Source organism: Bactrocera oleae, chromosome 2 (assembly GCF_042242935.1).
Source record: "Bactrocera oleae isolate idBacOlea1 chromosome 2, idBacOlea1, whole genome shotgun sequence".
Lineage (NCBI taxonomy): Eukaryota > Metazoa > Arthropoda > Insecta > Diptera > Tephritidae > Bactrocera > Bactrocera oleae.
Window position 1 is genome coordinate 44,315,161 of NC_091536.1, and position 27,473 is coordinate 44,342,633.

At 35.5% G+C, this 27,473-nt stretch overlaps 2 protein-coding genes and 1 long non-coding RNA gene across 6 annotated transcripts in view; 2 read left to right on the forward strand and 1 right to left on the reverse strand.

The window, feature by feature from the left end:
* tw (Protein O-mannosyl-transferase 2) overlaps window positions 1–27,473 on the forward strand; it is a 240,925-nt gene that overhangs the window by 1,656 nt on the left and 211,796 nt on the right. For all 4 annotated transcript variants that reach the window (XR_011398013.1, XM_070113053.1, XM_070113051.1 and 1 more), the window contains 3 exons: window positions 17,785–17,868; window positions 17,950–18,034; window positions 27,369–27,473. Coding sequence is in view for 3 of the 4 variants with exons in the window: in XM_070113051.1 (XP_069969152.1) it covers window positions 17,785–17,868; window positions 17,950–18,034; window positions 27,369–27,473 (274 nt within the window). In the remaining variant the exon portion in view is untranslated. The remainder of the gene's footprint in view (window positions 1–17,784; window positions 17,869–17,949; window positions 18,035–27,368) is intronic.
* Window positions 8,898–13,395, forward strand: LOC118680220 (uncharacterized). The gene is made up of 3 exons (XR_004975709.2): window positions 8,898–12,779; window positions 12,833–12,954; window positions 13,088–13,395. It is a non-coding gene; the product is annotated as an uncharacterized lncRNA (long non-coding RNA).
* Window positions 13,432–14,270, reverse strand: LOC138857036 (uncharacterized). Its single transcript, XM_070108435.1, is given in 3 exon segments — window positions 13,432–13,446; window positions 13,591–13,700; window positions 13,766–14,270. Coding segments are annotated over 3 exon segments (624 nt in total). The 5' UTR covers window positions 14,265–14,270.

Here is a 27,473-nt window from a genome sequence, read left to right on the forward strand (position 1 = left end):
TAAAAATATTATGATTAAGATAAGTCTTCATTTCATGTGATTGTGCCTTAATGGCAGTAGAGGTTAATTTACTCAATGACACGCCGTCTACATGATGTGCAAGACACATATAAGTTTATGTTTTTTTGAAATTTTGGAGCCGTATACAGATTTAAGACATATTTATCCATAAAATATTATATTGAAAAATAAAACTGAAAACAATTATTTATATTATTAAAACTTAACCTACCTTAAAATGTTTATCGAAAATATATAAAGCTCTCTAATTACCATACGTGTATAATACAAATTAAGCTATAAAACTTTGCGTAGCCTCTCCCTCTAAGCGGTTTAAAACCCGGGATGATACAAGAGGGTTTTATAATAAACGGTGTCAAAATTGAACGATGGGCGTAGCACTGCCCACATTTAGGTAAAATCATTTACATATCTCCGGACCTACTCCACCAATTTCAACTAATTACGGTACATCCGGACAATCCTATGTAACGAGCCATCGGACTACAACCACGCTTACTTCCCATATAGCACAATTTTAAACTCCATATAATTCTTTTACTTTTCAGTACACAAATCAAGCACCAAGGATGATATTCGGATAAAACTTTGCACAAATAGTGTCTAAAAAGTGTCATTTGGCTTTATACCACATGTATCGGCCAATGTGAAAGTTATTTTAATGAAATCAAAAGATAGTGGATGAGATAAAATGGTATGATAAAATTGCCCTGATATAACTGATATTCAGAATTTTGAAACATTCGGTTGACTATATTCTAGATATTTATATATGATACAAAATTGCTTGAAAATAAGTTTTCAAGTATTCCTGAACAATGTCAAAATTTAATGCAATTAGTCTTTACATTCCTCTGCCCCTGTTTTCTTGAAAATTATATAATTATATTAATGGTTGGCCTTCAATATAAACGAAATTTGTCTTGATCTAAACCTCATATCCCGAATATTATAAATTTCTATCCTCTGGTTGACGATTTCCACATCAACTCAATACATTAAATATAGCATCTTCGGATGTGTTTATATCACATATACAAGTATTTCATTTAAGAATGATTTCAGTATAATGTTCACTGACGGGAAGTAAGATATTGTAATAAAGCTAAGTGAATCTATGACCTTCCAAATTAGTTAATATGATACCAAATTTGATTGTAGTCCATTCACGATTTCGTCGAACAATGAAGTTTAACCCTTTCGCTACATTTTGTAATATAAAGTTTTGGCAACACCTAATGGTATTTAACCGGCTTTGATCCTTGCAAGTGCCCAAAAAATGCGTCCTCGATTCGTCGCAAAGAAACATGTAACTAATATTACTTGTGATTTTTTTATATAGATCGAACTTTTCATTTTTGTTTGAGCATGTCCTATGAAGAAACTAATTGTAGTCACTTTTTACACCCTATTAGGCATGTATGACGACTCTAGCCTGTTTTTATATAATTCTTCCACATACAAAATAAGTACAATTTAATTTTTTGTTTATTTATTTTAATAAAAAGTACTAAATAAGTATAAAACTTAAATTAATTTGTACATTTATGCGATTAAAATCATTTACATTATAATTCAAAGTTTGAAACTTAAATTCATTTGTATATTTATATGATAAAAATATGCAATACTTGAGAATTCAAAGTATAAATTAGTTGAATTAGTTTTTCCCTAAATGGAGCCTTTTCCTTGGACACTCTTCACAATACGACCAGAGAATGTAATGATCATTAACATTCTCTCACCTTGTTTTTCCCACGGACAACTTTATGTGACATGTTCTCGCGTGGGTAAACCATTTCCTAAAGACAGACTGACCAAAAATATTGTACTCTCCATTGTGTTGAGAGATTAATCTTTGTTTAGTTTGCAGAATTAGTAGTAGGAATATGAAATATGAATTATTTCGATGTTTCACTAGCTAACAATAATTGTAATTAAAATATATTTGTTACATTTCGTTCGGTTAATTTACACATTCAAGGTTACAAAAATTCATAAGAAGCTGAAACTCGACAAAATTGCTCAAAACATAATTATAAAAGAAATCTCAAAAGTCCTCATCGTTACGGTGTGTGCGAAAAAAATTGGTACGAGGTCAAATGTAAAAAAATTAGTTTTTCGCAAAATTACCTCAGAACAAAATTGTACAAGCACAAAATTCTTTATAAACAAGTAAGGAACGGTAACCTAGTAACCGAACATTTTATACTCTCGCAAAGCCAAATGGTATACTGGTTTGAGATTTCTTTGTAGATTGGCTGATATTTTCGGTAGAAGGTCAACTATGGGCACTGGGGTCCACATATTTAGTACTTAGGGGCTTGAACAGTTTTGGTTCGATTTAGACAATTTTTGGTCACAAGGTGGCATACTTTAAACGTATTATTCACGCAAAGTTTTACCCCGATATAATCATTGTTGCTTGATATGTATAGTGGAAAGTGAAAGAATCAGATGGAATTTAAAATGGTGTTATATGGGGAATAGGCGTGGTTGTAGTCCGATTTCGCCCATTTTCGCACTATAACATAGAAATATGAAAATAACGTTATGTACCAAATTGGTTAAGCAGATCTAAAGATATGGGTTTTCACCTAAAAGTGGGCTGTGCTACGTCCACTGTCTAATTTTGAACGCGGTTCCTATAAAGTCATCTCATACCATCCCAGAGATAAAATTTAATGTCTCTGGCGTGTTTAGTGCTTGATTTATCGCGCTTTTAGTAGTTTTTAACAGTACCGTTATATGGGGAGTGGGCGGAGTTGCCACCCGATTTCAACTATTTTCAAACCGTTAATAGAATGCTAAAAACATTTGCTTCCAGCGAACTTTGTTATTATAGCATTAGCGGTTTAGCAGATATGCACATTTACCCTATTAGAGGAGGGACTACGCCCACTTTAAAAAAAAAATTTTAACTGCAGATGCCCCTCCCTAATGTGATCCTGTGTACCAAATAACAGGTGTGTATCTTATTGTGGAGCTTAGTTATGGCAATTTATTTGTTTTTGATTAATGGCGCTTTGTGGGCGTGGCAGTGGTCCGATTACGCCCATCTGCAATACCAACCGTCTCACGATACCAAGAAACATGTCTACCAAGTTTCATAAAGATATGGCAATTTTTACTCAAGTTAGAGCTTGCCTGATCATTTATATATATATAACCCTATATCTAACTCGATTAGTTTTAGGTGAAACAAACAACCGTTAGGTGAACAAAACTATTATACTCTGTAGCAACAGGTTGCGAGAGTATAAAAATGATGTTGATGAGCAGCTATATGTTTCGGGTATACTACCAAGTTTAAATGTGGCTTGGTAATCAGCTAGACCTTAAAGACTGGTAATTTATACTTTAATTGTCTACAACTCTTCATTCCTCTTCCAATTTTAATTACATACCGCACACACTTATAGTGTTAGTTTTTTTAGTAATATTTCCTAAAAATAACGTGTATGGCAAAATAACGTTGATGTTTACTTACATTTCTCATTTTGAGATTTGTCTTCCTTGATCTTATGTACACAGATGCACGATTTTAATTCACGGAATACAACAAAACTATAAAAACTGTGTTGTCAATTGTAATCCAAGTTTCCTTTCATTTAAATAAATGCACTTTTTTAAGTAAACCACTGTGTTTGGGTACACAAAAATTTTGGTGTACCTTTCTTGACATCGAGAGCACCTTCAACAATGTACGACCGGCAGTTATTAAAGCCTTGGAAAAGTTTGAGGTGGTTACTGCCTGGTGGTTAACGACCTATTTAAAAAACTCGAACGAGGTTGTCGGGGGATAGCCTATGCTGACGACGCTGTTCTTATGGTTAAAGTAAAATTTTAAACACTGCCTATAAGCTAACCGACGTAGTATCCAACAGGTCCCATAGAAGCGGCTTAGCCGTTAACCCAAGTAAAACTGAAATGGTTTTATTTACTATGAGGTATAGGATCCCAAACATGCCTTTCCCCTCCTTTGGAGGTTCACGTCTTCACCCTGTTGATAAGGTGAAATACCTAGGATACATACCTTTAATACAAAGCTTTCATTGAGGCCAAATATTTAGAAGAGAGCAAGAGAGCTACTTATAAGGAAAATATGGAGGCGCTGTGAGCTTTTTCACGGATGGGTCGAAGCTAGGAGGGAAAGTTGCAGGGGGGGTTTTCTGTAAAGAGCTCTCCGTCAATTTTTGCTTCAGGCTACCGGACCACTGTAGCGTTTTTCAGGCGGAATGAGCCCTAGGTATTTCACCTTAGCAACAGGTTGGAGACGTGAACTCCCGAAAGGGGAGAGAGGCTCATTTGGGATCTTATACCTCCTAGTAAATAAAACCATTTCGGTTTTACTTGGGTCGATAGCTAGGCCGCTTTTATTTGCCCAGTCGGATACCATGTTTAGGTACCCTTCGGTGATCTCATAGACGGTATTAAGGAATTTATCTTTAACCATAAGAACCAAATCATCAGCATAGGCTATCACCCGACAGCCTTGCTCCTCGAGTTCTATAAGTAGGTCGTTTACCCCCAAGATCCAGACCTTTCTGGTTGACTTGGCACTACCCCACTTCGCTACGACGGTTCTGTCGCAAAGAAGACTGAAAATCAGGTGTTTGAAGTTCGATTCTACCTCAAACTTTTCGAGGGCTTTAACCACTACCTATGGCCGCACGTTATTGAAGGCCCCCTCGATGTCGAGAAAGGTGCCCACTGCAAATTCCTTGTGCAACAGCGTTTTCTCCAGCCATGACACTACATCATGCAGAGCAGTGTCGACCGACCTGCCTTTGATATAGGCATGCTGCGACCGTAACAGTTTACCCCTCGGTATTCTGCACCTAATGAACAGATCCATAAGTCTCTTCAGTGGTGTTCCCTTTACTTTTCTGAGTTTTCAGATTACAGGAGCTTTCAAGAGTAGTTCTACTAACAGAGCTGAAAACCTCGACGAGCTCCGCAATTGCGTCCGCAGATAGGATCGAATCCCTGTTTGGCGCGGGTGGAAGAGCTGATCGAAGCTTCCTGCAATACAAGACCCAATTGGTATTCCTGAAGTTTCTGTAGGTTCTATGCTTCGGGTGCGAGGCGTCCAAGCTGAACCCAATATATTTATGATCAGAAAAGGAGTGGTCCTCTAGAACTCTCCATTTCGAGATCAAGGGAGCAATTTCCTTAGAGGCTAGCGTGACGTCAAGAACTTCCGCCCTGCTAGCTGTCACAAAAGTAGGGCAGTTTCCCTTATTGCAGATAAAAAGGTCTACATCACAAATAAAATCAAAAAATGACTCACCTCTTGCGTTTGTGTCCGAGCTCCCCCAGACGGTGTGCCTTGAATTGGCATCCGAGCCTATTAGAACCGCGGCTCCTTTGCGCCTGGCCTCTGCCAGAACTAACCTCAGCAGGTCCGGAGTTGGTTCCACCTCGTCGTCGTGCGGCATATAGGCTGAGACAAGCCAGACTTCTCTAGCACTGTCCTCCAGCCTAGCAGTGACGACGTCCTCATTGCTGAAATTAGGTAAAAGAAAACGTTAAGTTCATTTCTGATCGACAGACAGGCTTTGGTTCTACCTGTGCAGCTTGCTGCCAGGAGCTTATAGCTTTTTGTCCTTAGTCCAGATATTCCATAGCTGCTCAGCCACGGTTCCTGGATAGGGACAACGTCGGTGAAAGTGTGCCCCTCAGGGAACCATCCACTATAGCACAGATCGGTTTCGACCTGCCTCCCCCCTTGTCCTCAGTATTTTCGTTCGTATTCATTTTGTTAGGTCCCCACTTAGAGCCGCTATCCGCCTCCCGGAAAGGTAGTCGTCTTTTATGGTCCCAAGGTTGTCTCAGTTACGAGGCCAAGGCGAGGGTTGACTCACGCCCTTGTGAGACAATGCGTTCAGAGCCGACCAGCGCAAGGAAGGAGTCATCTCAACAAACACCTACCACACCAACTTAATGATGACGGGAGGGGAACGTACTCCGAGGAGTGCCATGGCTTTAACGGGACGGAGGTAACCTTGGCATTAGCCCATCAGCCATTTCTGCAGGGTATCACCCCTGCATACTCAGGTGACAGAATACCACGACCACCAGCCCAGGGTTCAACCGAATCCATCTAATAGTCCAGGCTATGTCTATGTCGAGCAAAGGTCAGATCAGGAGTTCAAAAAAGGCCGCAGGTCATATGGCGTTACCCAGGATGCACCGCTCGGAGGCGAACCTGCTCTACATACCAGAGCTTATGTTAATAGCTGCTTTATTTATTTAATTTTATCTTATATAACTCCCCAATCGGACTTATCTGTATATATGCAACATGCTTCTTTAATAAATAGTGTTAACTCAATGACAAATTATGCAGATTCCATAATCGTTTTGGAAGATTTCAATTTACTGTGTGATTCGTGGAAAGCTTTTTATGATTATAGTGTAATTAATTTAATTCCGAACAATTTTGCTAAATTCTTAGATTAGACGTATACTTACGTTAATCTTGTTATAACAGAGGGCTCGTATTATCCTGCTTTGGAAATAACTCTCGAAATCATAGGCAATATACTGGATAATAATTTAACTAACTTCTAGCTTCTGTGTACGGTTTAACTTTGCAAGAGCGTAAATCGAAAAAGTTGAATAGCGAAATTTCTACCGTAACATGGTCTGATTACAATGGAGATATTGAATTGAGTGTCTCGCAGTTTAATCAAACTATTACAAAATTTATTTGGAAAATATGTACCAATAGTAACTGTTAGTAAAAGTAAAGATACAAATCCGTGGTTATCGGAAGAGGTATATAACTTAAAAAACAGAAAAATTAGAGCTTTTTAATATTAAAAAAGAACTGGTTTACTTGTCTATTATTCTAAATATCCTACATTGCGTCGACAGTATTCAGACCTAAATACAAAGTGTTATAATATTATATAAGGTAAGAAAGGTTAAAAATTGTTATATGATTTCTTTAGCTCCAAACGCAATTGGATTTCAGCCAAGTATTCTTCAATGGTTACCTTCTTATCTTTATAGTAGAACACAACGAGTGATATTTAATGATACTATTTCAGCTTGGTCCGATTCTGTCTCTGTTATTTATATATCTCTTCAGTAAAAAGTACTCAAAAATTTTATTATAGCCGACAACGTTAAGATTATTATACTCTTGCAATATGTTGCTACATAGTATAATAGCTTTGTTCACCTAAAGGTTGTTTGTATCACCTAAAACTTATCGAGATAGTTATGGAGTTATGTATATATAAATGATCAGAATGACGAGACAAGTTGAGTTCCGAGTAACTATCTGTCTGTCCGTCCGTCCGTTTGTGCAAGCGAAAAAGTCTTTGTGGTCCACATTCAAACACAATAGAACTGACGTTAATTTAATTGAATATAAAAAGGCCAATGCTAACTTTAGAAAGGAGTTAAGGTTGGCTAAAATGCAATCATTGGAAAAGCTAACAGCCAATATAAAGCTAACCACTAATCCGAAACAAATATGGTCCGATATAAAGATCAGGACCCATTTACACTCCTCAAGAAATCTCGGAAAAATTTGCAGAGACCTGGTACTTAATACAGGTATATATCCTCAGCCAGGGATTTTCCCATTCTTTATTCTAGTAAACCTTCTTTCTATATTGAGAATTACAGACCCATTTCCCTCTTACCCTGTATGTCCAAGACACTAGAGAAACTCATTTCTTACAGGCTAATGTGGTTGCGAAAGTAAATGGACTCATAAGCCCGCACCAATTCGGCTTTCAAAAAGGGTTAGGAGTAAAAGACTCCCTGCTAATATTTGAATATTTTGCTTCCACTAACTTGGCATCCCGTAATCACGTTTCAGTACTAAGCTTGAATCTAGAAAAGGCCTTCGATAGGGTGTGAGCTCACATGGTACTCAGTGAACTTAAGCGCTGGAAAATCGGAACCAAAATGTTCAACATTGTAAAATCCTTCTTGTATAATCGAAAATTCATCGTAACTGCCAATAACTGGCAATCTCAGGTTTTCAAATTGAACAATGGTATAGCTCAGGGTTCACCACTCTTCACAACTCTCTTTATCATAGCCTTTAACAAAGCCAGCTCCATAATTAGCTCCAACCACAACTTCAACATTTTATCTACGCAGATGACGTCTTGATATTTACAAAAATTAAAAACTTAAGACAAATTCATCATATATTTTTGAAAATTCTAAATGATGTCAACAAATGGTCCAAAATTTCCGGTGTAAAGATTTCATTAAAAAAATGCTCCACATTTCATATTTGTAGTAAACACAATTGCTCCTTCCCCACCCTATCCTTTTTAAGTACCCAAATTCCCCATAATCATAGTAAAAAATACTAGGTATAATATTTGACTAAACTCTTTCTTACCAAGAACATTTCATATATATTCGATTGAATATATTTCTAAGACTCAATATTATAAAGTACTTATCATCAAAAAATTGTTTGTGTCACCCAAACATTCTCAATTATATCACAAGAGCTTTATTATTATCAAAAATTGATTATGGAATTGCAATATACGGACAATGTGCCAAAACCTAGTGTTGCTACGTATAAGACCAAAAACTTTAATACCATCGATCAACCACGGTATTCACCGCATTTGGTCCCATGCGATTTTTTTTTGTTTCCAAAACTCAAGTTACCACTCCGCGGAACCCGTTTCGACTCGATTGAGGCCGTAAAAGAAAATTCGCAGAGGGAACTTAAGGTGATCCTAGACAGCGCCTACAAGGCATGTTTCAATGGAATGGAAATCGAGGTAGCATAGATGTATCACTTTAGAAGGAGCATATTTTGAAGACGACAAAATACATATTGATGAAGATTAAAAATATTAATATATTAACTTAACTAGCGCATGAATTTCCCGCTGCAACCCGACAAAACGTTGCTTCTGGAGAAACGCTGCAATTCTCCAGAGCATAAGTGTCTCTGCCACACTCGGCCACTACGTTGTCATTCATCCATAATACGAAGTGCTTGCGGATGACGGGAAAAAATGTAATCTTCTTGCAAGGAAACTTAATCTTGGTTTACTTAATGATAATTAATCGTTTGGAGAACTTTTGCGGACGAAACAGACATCAGATTCCTTGTGCGAATGTTGGTGGACTCTTCTTTAGCAGCTTTGAGAATTCGATTCGGTAATTGTTAGTTGATTAATCGGTAACTTGGGGTAGAATTTATCAACTGCATTTCTCGAAATCATCGTCATCGGGTGTAGCCCCCATAACCTTCAATATGAAACCTTGAAAATCTAAACTCCTGGCCGTATAATGTGCGTCTAACGATTCTAACATATTTCTTGATGTACATTTCTTCACCCCTCGTAACGTCGGCAAATTCATTCTACACAATTTTTTGTTTGCCTCCACAAAAAAAAAACTTTTCCTTTTAATAAGAACCGTGGTCCACAGAATTGCCAGCCCTCCTCTCTCATAACATAAAGGTGTAAGAATGTTCCCAAGTTTCCGGTTGGACTGAACCAAAACTTTTCCGTCAACCTCGAAAACTCTGTTTTTCCGAGAGGCATTTTCTCTGCCTCTTAGTGAGATCTGGGCGTCTCTGATCTTATTCCATATTACCTCTTTTGGTTCCTCCGAGTGTGCCGAAACAACATCAACTGGTCTGCTGTTGATAACGGAGTGGATTGACTTGTTGTATTTAGTTGCTTCCAACAAAACGTCTACAAAGTCACTTGTACCTTCATCGATCTTCAAACACCTGGCGAGTTCCAGCAAAATGTTATGAAAATGCTCTACTTGCCTAATCGATACACTATTAAAGGGTGTACTAATGCGAAAATTGTTGGCTGGCATCGTTGAGATTGTCTGTGATTTAAATGCTAGTTAATTGTCATAAAAGATCGTACTGACCTTTGGGAAAAAATTTATGAGCTGCAGCAGAGCTGGCTTCAAGTCTTCAATGGTTCTCGAGGGGAGAGGCTGTTCGACAGCAAACTTGTCAATGCAAGTAAAAAAAAATTTTTTCTTCGTAGAGAAGATGCCTATTTGCAGCATCTCCCCTACATGAGAAGTTACTGGTCATCATCAAGTTCCTGTGTCCTAGAATGTCTATCGTATTTAGCCCTACGAATGTTTTTCAGTTTTGCACAATCTCGTTGGCTAGTTTTGCCATCTTCGGGAAGTAGTACTCGGACATTTTCCTGAGCTGATCTATGGCCTCTATTATGTTCAATTTTGAAAATTTCTTTTCTCTCCCCAATCCTGAATATATCGAAAACAGAATTCTTACAGTGCCAAAACTTTGTGGTCGGGAACCTTCGAACTATTTCATCCTGTATCATTGCGAATGTACGCAAGTCACATTAGAAGACGTTTACACCCCTGGGTATGATAATATTCTCCAGCTCATCCAAAAGGAACTCCCTGCACGTGAAACCAATTAAGTGATGTCTTTTTTTCCCAAACAAAATAAAGCTACGCTTTAACAGGAAGCGCGCCTCTTTCAAGACTATCTGGTTTTGAAAACAATTTAATGGTTTGATCGTTGTTTCAATAGTGTGGGTAAGTAAAACTTCACTGTGGACCCCTACTGCGCAAGACTCGGCCTCTTCTTCTTCCGCAGCGTGAAGTTGTTGTTTAGGCAAGGCATCTGCAACTACATAGGTTCTCCTTGCCAGGCTTATAGAATATTCGCACATTGGACTCGTCAATGCGTGCTTTCCACCTTTTGATTTTCGCATTAGGGTTATACTTCTATATTGCGAAGGTTGATGGTCAGAAAGGATGTTTACATCTTTAATCCCATACAGATAGTGCCGCAATTTTCCCAGTGCTCAATTAATAACCAGTAATTCTCTTTGGTTAGTGGCGTAATTGATTTCCATATCCTTCATTGTTCTTGAAATCATTATGAGTGGACGTCTTTCTGGAGATAGTACTGCACCTTTGCTGAAGCTGAAACATCGTCGCTAGATCGAATGGTTTCTTGTAATCTGGATGATATACATCTTCAGATGCCAAGATATTACACAGACATGCCAAGGAATTGCACTGCAATATTCCTCGATTTTTGTTTACTGACTGTTCCATTGTCCCATTTTAAGATTTCCGAAATAGGCGTCAATATCGCCGCGAAGTATTTTATGAAAGCCCTATAGTAACTCGCGAGACTCATGAACGAGCCGATCCCAAATACTGTTTTGGGCTCTGGAAATTTTCTAATATCCTTTATTATCTTCGGGTCTGTTGACGTGCCGTTACTGGTGACCATTGACCCCGGTAAGTTTACGCTCATCTTAAAAAAACGTGATGTTCCCACAGATACCCTCATGGTTGCATCATCCAGGTTCTTTAAATCCCTATCCTGAGAAGATTATCACGTCATAAACATAAAGATAGCAAAACTTACCAATTTTCTAACATAAGATATCATAAATGACACTCTTGAGGTGTACTAGCAGCATTCTTCAGACCTAAAGGGAGTCTTCGAAACACGCACTTCCCCCTTATCAATCCATGCTTCTAACCAATTTACGTGATTGAAATAGACATTTTTGCAAGTATGAGAGCAAATCTGTTTACCTTTCGTACCCGATTTGAGCTGCACTGAGGCTAAACATAGTGTCGCCTCTGCTTCCATTAACAGGTCAAAGTGTATTTTCAATGTTGACAGGTTCGGCAGAAGGAAACATGTTGAACATTGAGGCAAAACATGAATTATTAATGGGGTCTCTACTAAGCGGACGCCCCTCACCCCTTATGTGGTTTGATAAAATTTTTGGATGCACCCTGTTCTATTAGGAATTGTGTATCTGGCCCGCTACTCTGCCTCTGGTGATGGGCAGCGGGGGTTTACCCCTAAAAAATGTACGACATCAGAGTCATAACTGGTTCTAACGTCGTTTACAATTTAGGGCTCTGTTCTTTGTCCTGCGTGACGTAAATCGGCCTTTGTTGCTGTCCCCTCTATCCGCCTGTGCTGCCAGATGTGGCATGTCTTCTGTTTAAATGGGCTGGGTTAAGAGTGGGTTGAAGGAACCTTGAAAAAGAAATATTCAACCTCTGTTGGTATACTTGGCCTTTGCTCTGTGGTTTGGACTGTTTATTAAAATGCGAACAATTTCTCCTGTACCTTAATATTTGGCTCGTCACAATGAATATCATTTCTTATTTCTATGTCATTATACGCCTGCACTTCAGGAGGTACAATGTATGATGCTGCTACTCTATTAGACAGCTCATAAATTATCTGTACTACTACTTGCCTTTCTTGCTGGTTTACGGCTGCTTGTTCAGTTAAAGCGCTGATGACAACAAAAAAGATTCGAATTCGTAATGCCAGAGACACACATATGGTACATATTGTAGTATGGTACAGAAACCATATGCCTGTCAACCGTATTTCCTATTTTTGTTCCAAAGCAAATGGAGTTCTGTACTACAATGGTGTTCAAGAAACCATAAAAATTATGTGGTGTTGTGCAATGTACTACGATGGATTGCACTGAACACACCCAAAGTTTTAAGCTCTTCTGTTATAATCATATGTTTTCAGCCATTTTGACATTTATCAAAATGAGTTTAAATTCAAACGTAAAAAGGATAAAATAACAATGAAAAAGAAAAGAAAAAAGTACGTTGGAAACGTAATCATTAAAAAATAATTGAAGTGTGGGCCTAATATAACCAACAGTTGCGCAGATGGAAAATGAACATGGAATTTTGCTTGCAATGGACGAAGTGCGAAATCGCATAAACAATTTGGCAAAGAAGTACAGGTTTGTAAACAATTTCACAAAATAATACCATTTGTAGTAATGAAATATATTAGGCAGGAAAGGAATATGATTGTCCCAAGTGGATGTGCTCCATCGAATTGAGAATACTACGAAGACGAAGGCGCCTACAAATCCAATTTTACTCAAGAACTGGCGGAAGAGAGCATTGACAAAGGTTTTTCTTAAATTTATTTATATATTAATTTATATAAGTATGCACATGTGTACATACATACGTATATCAAATGAAACAAATACATGTATGTATGTACATATAAACATATGATTTAAAACTTCTTATTCCACAGATTCCGTTTCATTGGTGGCAAATGATGATGAAATAGAAGAGATACCATCAACTTGGACGTCTGCAAAAAAGAGAAAGAGAAACAATGATGAAGACTTCCTCGAACTCGCTAAAAAGAAACAAAAGATAATGGAAGAAAAGAAGAATAAATCTATTAAAAACGAAGAGAAAGCTCTTGATTTAATGGAACAAACCAACACCATTCTTTTGGCTATATTAAATAAAAATACTTAACGAGAGAGAAAAAAATGTTAAGAATATCAAATATGTGAAAAATATGTCGTAATAATGTAATATATTAAAATATAATAACCATATATTAACTAAAATACTAAACCAATGTACTTAAACGAGTATATTCTGTGAATAAAAATGTTAAGAATACATACAAGTACTTTGTAAAAAAGATGTCATAATTGCTTGTCTGATGGCTATTCCACTGCTGCAGTCATTTCTATCTGCATGGCTCCTATGAGGCTGCCTTGCGCTATTTTCGGTGTTTACTTGATCAATCCATTTCTGATTATTGTTGTCATTTCTGTTGTTGCATATGTTATGTACAACGCAACAAGCCTTGATAATTATGTTAACGTTTTTTATACTGATTTCCAGACCTTTTTTTTATTTTTATAGTATCAATTATATCAATTATAAATTATCAATAGTGGAACTTTTTTACCTCGACCAATGCGCCTAAAGCGGGCCTTTAAATGTCCAAAAGCGTTTTCTACCACCCGTCAAGCCGATGAAATACGTTTATTGAATTCTTTTTCACTTTCCGGTTGTTCGGTTGAAAATGGAAATGGTTTTATAACAATTTCTGATAATTTAAAAGCTGAATCTCCAATTAGGAGTATGGGCACCTCAATACCTCCGATCACGGTTGTGTGGTTTTTAAATACCTCACTAACGCAATGACATTTTTTTAAACCCGATTGTACAAATATGGTGACGTCATTACATCGCCCTGGTATCCCTACATTAATATATGTAAATCTGCATCTATTATCTACCGACGCAAATAAAACCGTTGAATACCATCCTTTAAAATTAAAATAATCGCAGGCTTCGTTCTTTGGAGGCTTGACTTCTATGTGGCAACCATCTATGGCGCCATAACATTGGGGGAATCCCAAACGATTAAAACCACGTCTAAATTCATCGACTTTCGTGTCCATGGGAGGATATGCATCAAACACTTCGTTTTGGAACACTTTGTATATTTTCTTACAAAGGTCTACAACCGCCCTACCTTTTCTTCCTCATTTTGTATAATGTAATATTTTAATCTTGTTTGCAGTTATAACTAAGATTGGATCCATTTTCCCGCTTTTTGTTTATTTTCGTTTATTTGATTTTAATTTTTTTACATCAGCTGATGAGTGTCAAACTTATAAAATACCATATGTGTGTCACCATGCTAGTATGGTATGGTACGTGGTTTCCTGAGCTTTTATTGTAGTACACATTGTAGTACGGAAACCGTATGTGTGCCTTAGGCATAAGGCATTTCGCGCAGGACACGTTTTCTTAGCGGCACAGCCTGCTGCTGTTGTAAAAGTTAATTTCCTTTCTGAAATTAAGCAAAATATTTTGGATCTATCACATGATTGCGGGTTTGAAGATTTGAACGAAAATATGATATGATTGATCTACTTGAAGCAGATAGGGAATCCTTTTCTTATGAGTAGCTCATTCAGTTGCAAGTATAACCGCCATTTGATGAAGAGACAGAGCCTTCTGTATCTAAACAGCTAACATCAAAAGATTTTTCCTATTTCAAACATGGAATGAACATCCTCCATGAAAACGATCATAACGTCGAACGTAGTGCTATAGTTTCTCGAGGAATTAACACAGCCATTAACTATTATAAATCTCTCAAAAACGAAATAGACAAGAGGACAAGACAAAAAACTTTGCGCCATTTTTTTAAGCCAGGTCCATCCTTCCCAGTAAAAAATTAGGATGACTGTGATCTGCTGCTTACCATTTCTTCATCATCTTCAGAGTAAAATCATTTTAAACAAGAAAAAACGTTAACTTCTGTTGCACCGAAGCTATAATATCCTTCACAAATACAAAGGCTCCTTACAAGAAGTTGATTCCGATCGTTCAATTAGTATTGCAGCTATATGATAAAGTGATCTGATCTGAACAATTTCTGCGGGGAATACATTATTGCCTTAAATAATAATCCATACCAAATTTCGTGAAGATACCTCGTCAAATGAAAGAGTTTTCCATACAAGCACTTAATTCCGATCGTTCAGTTTATGTATGTTTCGGAGATTACAGTGTTGCCTTAGAAAATAAATCCTGCCAAATTACGTCAAATAAAAAGTTTCCTATACAAGTACTTGATTCCGATTGTTCAGTTTGTAAGGCAGCTACATGCTATAGTGGTCCGATATCAGCCGTTCCGACAAATGGGCAGCTTCTTAGTGAGGAAAGTACAAGTGCGAAATTTCAGATCGATAGCTTAAAAACTGAGGGAATAGTTCGCGTATTTACAGACGGACAGACATACGGACATGGCTAAATCAACATTCACAGTTTTAATGTTAAATTTATATTTTAATTTTAATTTTCATCCAAGAAGTGAATTGAATTGAAATAGCTTTAATTGAAAGTGTCCACTTGCCATATGAACATGTACGCTATTCTCGCGACACATCGCTGCCTGAAGAGCTCCAGTGACTTCGGTGAATAAGTTAACTTCTAAAATGCACCTCAGTCAGTCGTAATGTGAAAGGGGTTGATGTACTCTTGTGTCACTTAAACTTTCAATCTGATTGGGTAGCGTGTGTTCACTGCACCGCCTTTTGATTTGGCCGTGATTTTATTGATGTTTATTGTTTTTATTTTTTGGGGATTTTATAACACAGATGTTTAAGTTTTTTCCAAAGCTGCGGACTAGTTGATGCCCCTGCTAATCATAATTTTGCTCACCCGTTTTCTGTACCTTCCCCTAACTGGCTTAAGGTCTACTACCAAAACTTATCTGGTATTAGCTCTTATTCATATATTATTCGTCCATTTTCTTCACGTTTGGATTTTGATATTTTCATTTTTGTTGAAACCTGGCTTAATTCTAGTTACTATGACAGTGAGTATTTTTATTCAAACTTCTTTCTTGTCTTCCGTAAGGATAGAGATTCCGAAAAAACAGGCTAAAGTTAGAGGTGGTGGTGTCCTCCCAGCAGTTGCTCGCAAATTTTGCCCTCATTTAATATTACTTGATATTGATGATTCTATTCTAAACCAACTATGTGTTTATATCAATGAGTCTCTGTTCATCGTTGTCTCCTACATCCGTCTTAATAGTCCTCTAGAGATACATGCATACAAGTATTGTATAATATTTGCTCACTGGTTTTAAATAAGTTGAAACAGAAAAAATGTTGTGTTCTTGTTGATTTTAATCTAAGTAATATTGTCTGGTCCAGCTGTTCCTACAGTCCTGTCCTTATTCCCGATGTCTACTCTCACGAGTTATATCTCATTGATAGCCTGCTTAGTCTCAATCTGATTCAAATGAACTCTTATTCAAATAGTATTGATCGATTTCTTGACTTAGTCATTCTCAGTCATAACTTAAACTTATGATCCTTTGATGGCTTTTCTTACATTACTCCAGCTACCATTATCATTACTCTTTATTTGTTTGAGCTTGATACTTATTTTTTCGCTCCTGTCAAACCTATTGAGGTATTAGGTTTTAATTTTGCTTTGTGTGATTTTACAAAACTCAACGTCTGCCCCTTGAGTTTAAATGCGATGATTTATTTTCTGGATTAGATACTACTAATTGTTTTCCATTTTTAAGAAATAAATTAAAGAATTTTTATTAACCCCGTTAAAAATATATAACCTTATAAGCTCGCTTGGTATACTAAAAATTGGAAAATCTAAATAAAATATAATACATATTACAAAAATTCTCTTTAACAAAAGTACATGCTTTCTTCGTTCTATTTCAACATTATGCAAAATTGTTTAATAATTTGGATAAATTACTCTATAAAAGGTTTATTGACAGGACGGAGCCTAACATTAAGTCGAACCCTAAGTCTTTTTGGAACTTTGTGAAATCTAGAAGGGCGTGTTCGGTCATTCCTTCGTCATTTTGCTGGGGTGATAAGTTGGCATGCACTCGTGGTAAAATGTCCAACTTGTTTGCTAAATTCTTCAAATCTAATTATGTACATGATGAGTTTGGAACTACTTCCATTTTTTTGATTATAATTTTTCGTATGTAAATTTTGAAAAACTGTGTCTTTCGCAAGATGAATTTGCCAAAGCTATTTATGATGTGTGCTGTGCGGGAGTTTTACTCAATTGCTGGGAAAGTTTTAATTGATTTTTCTCATTCTAGGGCTTCCTTCATTACAACCCTTAATTCTGTTTTTTAGCTAAGTTATCTACCATATTTGTTTGACTTTAATTTTCTATTAGTCTGTAAGAATTAATGTTCATAGACTTATGTCATTAAATAAATAAATATATCCTATGTATTCTCTATTTATTCCCCTCAGTTTTAGATGACAAAACTATTATGCTCTATAGAACAAGTTACGGGAGCATAAAAATTATATAATTTTAAGCTTAGCTACTCATAAAATTAAATGTACTTTTTATACAAATTGAATTTTAAATCAAATGCTTTTTTTATACAATTTGAATTTTTTTCTTCAGAATCAAATGGATAACATTTGGAACAATTGTAGTTTTGACTATTTGCACGCGTTACTACAAAGTTGCAGAACCTGACCATGTTTGGTAAGTAATAACTATATTATACAAATGCAAGTGTTGTGCATGCATTATAAATGCATTAAACCAAATTGTCTTGCTCTATAGCTGGGATGAAACACATTTTGGAAAGATGGGTAGCTGGTATATTAATAGGACATTTTTCTTTGACGTTCATCCACCATTGGGAAAGGTATTGTGCTCTTAATACATTTTTTATTTGTTAAACAATTTTTCTTCATTTACATATATTAGTTTTAATAATTTAGCAACATGGTTCACAAAGCACAAAATTAATCGAAATAAAAGATGTAGAGTTATATATGTATATTAAAAATAGTAAGGAAGGGCTAGGTTCGAGTGTAACCGAACATTTTATACTCTTGCAACTTGCAAGGATCAAAGCCGTGGAAATACCATTAGGTGTTGGCAAAACTTTATATTAAACAAGCAAGGAAGGAAGGGTTAAGTTCGGGTGTAACCGACCATTTTATACTCTTGCAAATTGCAAGGATCAAAGTAGGGCAAATATTTTCAGGCCATTATTCGTCGAAATCGTGAAAGGATTTCAATTAAATTCGATATTTTAGTAATTTATGATTTTATATATTTATACTCTCGCAACCTGATGCTAAAGAGTATAATAATTTTGTTCACCTAACGGTTGTTTGTATCACCTAGAACTAGTCGAGATAGATACGGAGTTACAGATATATAAATGACTGTCTGTCCGTCCGTACGTCTGTGCAAGCTGTAACTTGAGTAAAAATTGAGATATCTTTATAAAACTTGGTACACACGTTTCTTGGTACCGTAAAAGTGTTGGTAGTGCAGATGGACGTAATCGGACCACTGCCACGCCCACAAAACGCCATTAATAAAGACAAATAAATTGCCATAACTAAGCTCCACAATAAGATACAAGACTGGTATTTGGAACGCAGGATCACATTAGGGAGGGGTATCTGCAGTTAAAATTATTTTTAAAAAATGGGTGTGGTCCCGGCTAATAGACTTATATAGACAGTGTGAAAATGGGTGAAATCGAATGAAAATCCGCCCACTCCCCATATAACGGTACTGTTAAAAACTACTAAAAGCGATATAAATCAAGCACTAAACACGCCAGAGACATTAAATTTTATCTCTGAAATGGTATGAGACGACTTTAAAGGAAGCACGTTCAAAATTATACACTGGACGTGGCACGGCTCACTTTTAGGAGAAAACTTATATCTTGGGATCTGCTTAACCAATTTCAACCAAATTCGATACATAACATTTTTCTTATATTTCTATGTTATAGTGCGAAAATGGGCGAAATTGGATTGGTGCTTATTCCCATATAACACCATTTTAAATTCCATCTGATTCTTTCACTTTCCACTATGCAAATCAAGCAACAATGATTGTATCGGACTAAAAGCTTGCGTGAATAATGAGTTTAAAGTATACCATTTTGTGACCAAAAATTGTCTAAATCGAACTAAAACTGTTCAAGCCCCTAGTATCTGAATATGTGGACCTCATTTGACTTTTTACCGAAAATATCGGTCGATGTGTATAATATATTTAACGGAAATTCATACAATAAAATAAATAAATGAAACTCTCGATTATAGTATGTCTTTGTGTCAAAAATGGAATAAATCAATACTTCCTTTGATATAAAATTTTGCCAACAGCTGAAGTAATTTCTCGGGCTTTGATCCTTGCAAGTTGCGAGAGTCTAAAATGTTCGGTTACACCTGAACTTAGAACTTCCTTACTTGTTTATTTTTTTAATCATAGACCCTCTTAGTTTTATTGCAATATTTTACTTCGCCACAGCGCAGAGCCTACTAAATTTAATATATTGAGTAGATGTGGACAATGGCTACCAGAGGATCAGAATTCATAATATTGAAGGATATGAGGTTAAGACTAAGCTCTACACCAACTCCTTATATATTTAACGCTAAACCAGATAATTTTTCGGTTTGATTAATTTGTCCATTTAATTACATTATAATATCGCACATTTTTACCATCCTGAACGGTTTAAAGTCAGCTGGAAAGTCGAAAATCACTATTTAGGATATATTGGGGGCCGAGAAAGTTCTCCGCTTGTTGCATCAACCTTTGACATTGCTCAGGTATACTCGAAGACATATTTCCAAGCAATTTATAAATAAATATCTTGCACAATGACCGACATATTCGGCATAATGTTTGTTAGAATAACGAATATCATTATATATAATATAATGGAGTTGGAGTAATTCGTAGTCCAACATCACATATTTTCGGCATTAAACTGTGGTAAGTTTAATATTATACGTTATTTATTGTGCTAAGATATCCTACATATTGATCTATACATGCGGTATAAAGCCAACCGGAAGTTTGAAAATCTTATATTAACCATATGAGAGATAAGGGTAGTACCGCTTTTATCTACTTTTTGCCACTACCACATATTATTTACAGAAAAAGATAAAATCTGAGTTTCCTTAGGATACCTTTCATAACATCACCAATATATGTGGTATAAAGAAACACGAACCGAACATTTTAAAATCCTGAGATTAGTTTTACAGCGGCTAGGATAAGTTTTCACCCGATTTTATTAATTTTATGCACAAAGATATATTGTTATTAGAAAATCATGTCCTTTTAATTTTATTAAGATAACTTACATATTGACCGATATTAACGTATAAAGTCAGCCGGAAGTTCGAAAATATTTCTAGTAGATATATATAGGAACCACGGGAAGAATTGGTCCGATTCAGTTCATTTTTGGCACACAAACATATTACTATCAGATAAGGATTCTCTCCGAATTTCTATAATATAATATACAAGTATCTCAAAGATTAACCGATATTTTCGATATAAAAGTTGGCAATACGAACTGGGATCTACATATTCGGTACCTGGGAGCTGGAATAGTTTTGGTTCGATGCGGATAATTTTGGTCATGAGCTGGCACACTTCAAAGGCAATGGTTTCGCAAAGCTTTATTTTGATACATCCATTGGTGCTTGATTTGTATACAGTAAAGCAAAAGAAACGGATGGAATTTAATATGTTAAATAGAAAGTAGGTGTGGTTGTAGGTAGGTTCGGAGACCTTTATTGATTTATCGCCTTTTCAGTAGTTTTTAACCTAGCCGTTATATGGAGAGTGGGCGGGCTTATCACCCTATCTCACTCGTTTTCATAATGTTGTAAGAGAGCTCGAAATGATATAGCATGTGCAAATTTGGTTTTTAAAGCTTAAGCGATTTCGGAAATATATAAGATACCCTGCTTAATGCGACTCGTTACAAACAACAGTTTTGCACCTTAGTGTGGAGTTTAGTTATGACACTTTATAAGTTTTCGATGAATACCGTTTTGTGGGCATGGCAAAAGCCCGCTTACGCCCATCTGAAATACCAAACTTCTTATGGTGCCAAGATATATGTGCATAAAGTTTCATCAAGATACCTCACTTTTTACTCAAGTTACACGTTGCACAAACGGACTTACGGACTTACAGACAGTCACACAGATTTCAACTCGTCTCTTTGTCGTAATTTTTTATATATAGGTTGGTTGAAAAGTTGCTAGCTCTTATCAAGAAATATCACTAATGGCTCCAAATTTTTTTTCTCAAGTTGGTACATCTGTGATGGGAACACATGAAAAGCCACTCTGTCAATTAATTCTTTGTTTATAAGCCATTGAAAGTTGCCATGTCAGAGTATTTTTGACATAAGAAAAATTTAATATCGCGCAGTGATTAGGTTCTTTATATTAAAAGGTTTAAAAGCAAAGGAAATTCATGAACAATTGTTAAAAGTGCATAAGGAGTCCTCACCTTCAAAACGCACCGTTGAATTTTGGGCTGGTGAATTTAAACGCGGTCGTAATAGGCTTGAAAACGAACCACACTAGAAATCATTGAGCAAGTTCATAATATTGCAAAGTTAGTGCCGCAAACGTTAACAATTTAACAAAAATTGGATCGAAAACCAATTTCTCAGCATAATTTGGAGCGTTTTAAGCACAATAAACCCGATTTCTTGCATAGTTTCATAACTATGGATGAAACTTGGATCTACCACCATGATCATAAGTTGAAACAAGAACGTTTACAGTGGACTGAAGCTGGTCGTTTAGCTCCAAAACAGGTGAAGTCACAACGAGCAGCAAAGAATGTTATGGCATCGGTTTTTTGGGATGTAAAAAGAATTTTGTTAATTGATTATCTGCAGAAAGGTAAAGTAATAAACTCTGAATATTATTACAGCCTTTTGGATCAGCTGGATGAATGAATGAATGAGTGGTGGTTTGCAGCACAAAAAAAAATTATTTTTGATAAAGACAATGAGCCTGCTCACAAAGGTGTTTTAACATTGACAAAATTCAACGAACTGAAGTACGAATTGCTTGAACATCCACCGTATTCACCAGATTTGGCTCCCAGCAACTACTACCTCTTCAAAAACCTCAAACAATTCCTTCGTGGAAAACGTTTTTCGTCGAACGAAGAAGCTATTACAACCGTAGACGGGTCTTTTACAGAGCTTTCGGAAAGTCATTATACGGATGGCGAAAAATTGGAATAAGTGTATTGAAATTAAGGGAGATTATATTGAATAAAAAATATATTTCGTACCAAAACACTATTTTTTCATTTTGCAAATAACAGTCATTTTTTTCGGTTTACCTTACTAATCATTGGATTTTTGCGACAAGCTCGGGCATTGTACCCAACTCTATTTAGCGCTCTACGAGCAGTGTAAGGATGAACAACCGTACCAACGTCTTCCTCCAGCATTGCAGCATTCTTCGATAATAGGGTTTTGGGCTCTTTTTTTATAATCTTAACTATCTCCCGTTTGTCCCGTTTTGATAGCGCAGGCGGTTTATTACTTCTCGATTGATACAAACAATTGGGGTAATTTTTAAAACGATTTATAATACCAGTAATTGTGCTACGGGCCCGTTTCACTAATTCACATATTTCCCGAATAGTATTTTGCTGTTCATAAGCATTCCTTAACGTTCGTTCTTTTCTTTTTCGGTTCATTTTTTATTTACAAGTGGCGTTTTTATTCTTTCTTACAAAAATATATAAAAATATATAGCTTGCAAGAAGAATGCTAAACTTTGTGTTGCAAATATTTTCTGTTTCTATTTGCCTTTTTAACATTGTAATGATCATATGACGGTGACTTTTATCCATCAGTGTACATATATCCACTTAGTCGAATAATGAATGCTAAACACTTCCGCAACATTTTTATATTCTTGCAACATGTTGCTACAGAGTATAGTAGTTTAGTTCACCCAACGGATGTTTGTACCACCTAAACCTATTCGAGGTAGCTATAGGGTTATATATATATAATTGATCAGGAGACGAGGCGAGTTGAACTCCGGATATCTCTCTGTGCAGGCTGTCTGTACAGGTTGTAACTTGTCTTATTTCATCCAAATTTGCACCGGTTAAGTCCTTTCGACAACTCTTACGATAGTGTTAAAATCGGTGAAATGTGATAATAACCCGGCCCACTCCCCATATAACGGTTTTGTTAAAAACTACTAATAGTGCAATAAATCAATAACTGAACATGCAGATACATTAAATTTTATTTTTTATTTTTAATTTTGTGGAATTGCCATGGTCCACCTTTAAATATATCTCCGGACCTAATCGCGCATGCCTATTATTTTATCCTGTGATTTCAATGCATATTTTAACAAAGTGGAATCTCAAGTCAACTTACTGAATAGCAAGAGAGAAGGTTTTAATCTTGAAATGAACAATTACAAACTATAAGGAATGGTACTACTCTCGGTGTAGCTTTTACTAGATATATTAAACATTTAGAATTGTTTATTTATTTCAGTTAAACACAGTTTATAAATTCAATATATACAAATATGTATGTAGTTATTATATAAAATATATAACAAAAAAGTTTCTGCTTTAACAATTGTTGAATAAAAAGATACTTTCCAATTTACATTTTACAACTTATGTATTCCCTAGATATATTCATTTGAGACTTATTAAGTAATAACTAATTGTATTCTTAAGATATGTATTAGAGACTATTTCATTCCCGATTGTACCTTATAGAGGTAAAAAGGGTGTAATCTCTTTAAAGAATAATCGTAAAATTTTTGGCAGGGTGGGTACACATATATCGTACATGTACTCTAGATAAATTCATATGTTGCTTGTGCACTTGACTTGTTCTCTCTACTATACTTTTTTGAATAATTTAGTACATGAACATTATAATACGACCATATTTAGAAAACATTGTTTTATACTTTAATTGTGTTACTCACGGCTTTGAATCTCTTAAATAAATATCAAAAATTATTAACAACAAGTAAGGAAAGGCTATGTTTGCGTGTAACCGAACATTTTTTACTCTTGCAACTTGTAGGGATAAAAGACGGGGTAATATCTTCATTTGTTGGCAAGAGGTCAAATTTAACAAGTAAGGAAAGGCTTAATTCGCGTGTAACCGAACATTTTATACTTTTGCTACTTGCCGGGATGAAAGCCGGGGTAATACCCAATTGTTGGCAAAACTTCATGTTAAAAAATGTTGCGAAAGAATTAAACATCCATTATTCGAAGAAACCTTGAATAAATTACAATCAATTTTGGTACCTTCTTGTTTTATATTGAAAGCCATACACTTAGACTTAGTTTTATTTCTATATTTTAGTTCGCGTCATCTGAATTTATACACGTTCAAATGAGATATATGTCTGTATGTGATATTAACTCGACCGAAGAGGCTAAATTTGATATATATTTAGTTGGTGAGGAAAGGTTATGTTATGAGGCTTAGACCAATAATTTATAAGAAAACTTGTCCAATTAATTTAATTAAAATATCGCACATTTTGACCACCCTGAACGGTACACAGGTGGAAAGGCAGAAATCATTTTATGGGGTATATTGGCGATAGAGAAAGCAAGTATACTCGAGAACATATTTTGAAGCAATTTTATACATAGAAACTACTCACTGACCGGCACAAAAATTGTTCGAATAATTTTAGTATTGACCCGATTTGATCAATCAAAAACCACATACTAATAACATGCCACTGACTAATAAAATGCTCCCTGGGTTTCATTTAGGTACTTCACATACGATCACCAATCATATGGAGTAAAGTCCACCGAATGTTCGAAAATCCTGATTATCTTTGGTCATAAAATACTACTATAAGCGCACTATTCATGAAAAGTTTTATCCCGATATATTCATTGGTACTTGATTTGCATACTGGAAAAAGAAAGAATTAGATGGAATTAGAAATTGTGTTATATGGGAAGTAGACGTGATTTAAGTCCGATTTCTCCCATTTTCGCACTGTAAAATAGGAATATAAGAAGAATGTTATACATCGAATTCGGTCAAGCAAGTCCCGAGGTATGTGATTTCACCTAAAGGTAGTTGTTTGATTAATATTAATATTACGAATCCACTTTGCATTTATTTTTTGTTTTGCTAAATTTTAAAATTTTCGATCAACTTTTTTTAATAAAAAGTTTTCAAATTTATTTTACCTACATCTTTCGTATCAAGGAATATGTGTACATAATGATCGGTTAAGTGATTTCGGCGTGAAAGCGCAACAAACAAACTTACGTTCACTTTTATAATATTATAAAGCATGAATAATAATGGTATTAACATAACATACAATAAATTGTTTTATCCATTATTTCATCAATAAACACTAGCTCTCCAACCCCAGATGCTGACATACACCACCACTCCAAATTCCGGCACCATCCTGTTTTACAGTTTGGTTGAAACGTTGCTAGCTCTCCAAATATTATTATATTTTTTTAATATGGAATAGTTTAAAAACAAAAGAAATTTATGAACAATTTTTTGTAATGTATAAGAAGTCCTCACCTTCAAAACGCACCGTTGAATTTTGGGCTGGGGAATTAAACTACTAGGCTTAAATACGATCCACGCGAAAAAATAACCAAAAACCGCAATCACACTAGAAATCACTGAGTAAGTTCATAATATTGTTTGTGAAGATCCAAGCTTGACTGAGCGTGAAATTGCTAATGCCATAGGCATCTCAGACGAACGAGTACTTCATATTTTACATGGAGAATTACATATGAAAAAGCTGTTTGAAAAGTTTGTGCCGCACACGTTAACAATTCAACAAAAACTAAATCGAAAACAAATTTCTCAGCAAAATTTGGAGCGTTCTAATCAGTTTTTTGGGATGCAAAACGAGTTTTGTTGTTTAATTATCTGCAGAAAGGTAACACAATTAACTTTGAATATTATTGCCTCCTCAGAAACCAGCAACAATTTCTTCGTGGAAAGCGTTTTTCGTCGAATGAAGAAGCTAATGCCGTAAACGGGTATCTTCAGAGGAAAATCATTATAGGAATGGCATAAAATTATTGGAGAATCATTGGAATAAGTGTATTGAAGTTAAGGGAGAATATATTGAATAAAAAATATATCTCGTACCAAAACAGTCTTTTTTCATTTCGAGCGCAGAAACCTTTCAACCAACCTGTATATATAACCCTATATCTGCATCGATTACTTTTAGGTCATACAAACCACCCTTAGGTGAACAAAACTATTATAGTCTATAACAACCTGTTGCAAGAGTATATATGCGGTATAAAGTCAAACGAAAGTTCGAAAATATTTACATTAGGTATATGGGGGCTCAGGGAAGTATAGACTCGATTTACCCAATATTTGGACATTCAGACATACTGTTATCAGGAAAGGATTATTTATCTCACATATTTTTATTAAAAAGTCAAATTTAGGCACTGGGGCACATATTCGGTACCTAGGGGTCTTTACAGCTATAAATTCGATTTGGACAATTTTTGGTCGTAAGGTAGTATACTTTAAAGGCATTATTCGTACAAAGTTTTATGCCGATATATTTATTGGTGCTTGATTTAGCCCTCTTGCCCAACCTATGGTTTATAATTTATTGCCTCTGATGCTTTTATTTATTGTTCTATCACATTTTTAGTAGTTTTTAACAAAACCGTTATATGGGGAGTGGGTCATAAGAGGTGTCAAAATTATTTGTCTTCTGCAAATTATTAAAAAAAAGTTTAGCTCATTTATGCTAACTGTTGTAGGAAACTACAGTTTTATACTTGTATATGGATTTGCGGCTTATCCGTATTTAAATATCCAATTAACCAAAGTGAAAAATCTGACAGCAAACTTTCATTAGACTTACCATACTTTTTCAATTTGCGAATTTCGGCTATACAAACCTCTCAAAAATTACAACCCATGTAAAAAACATATGTATTTATATACACAAATTACTTAGCATATTGTAGAATATTCACTAAAAAGCCTCGCCTAAACGTAAATATACATACATACATATATACTTTTGCTTCGGTAATAGTTCAGGTCGGCGTTTTTTATATAATTTGAAAACATTGCTATCTTTTTATATGAAATTGAACTAAATATAATAGTAATTTTAATCTCAAAGATGCTTATTGGGCTCTCTGGATACGTAACTGGGTATAATGGTACATATCCGTTTGAAAAACCAGGAGATAAATATAACGGTTCACGCTATGAAGGAATGCGTTAT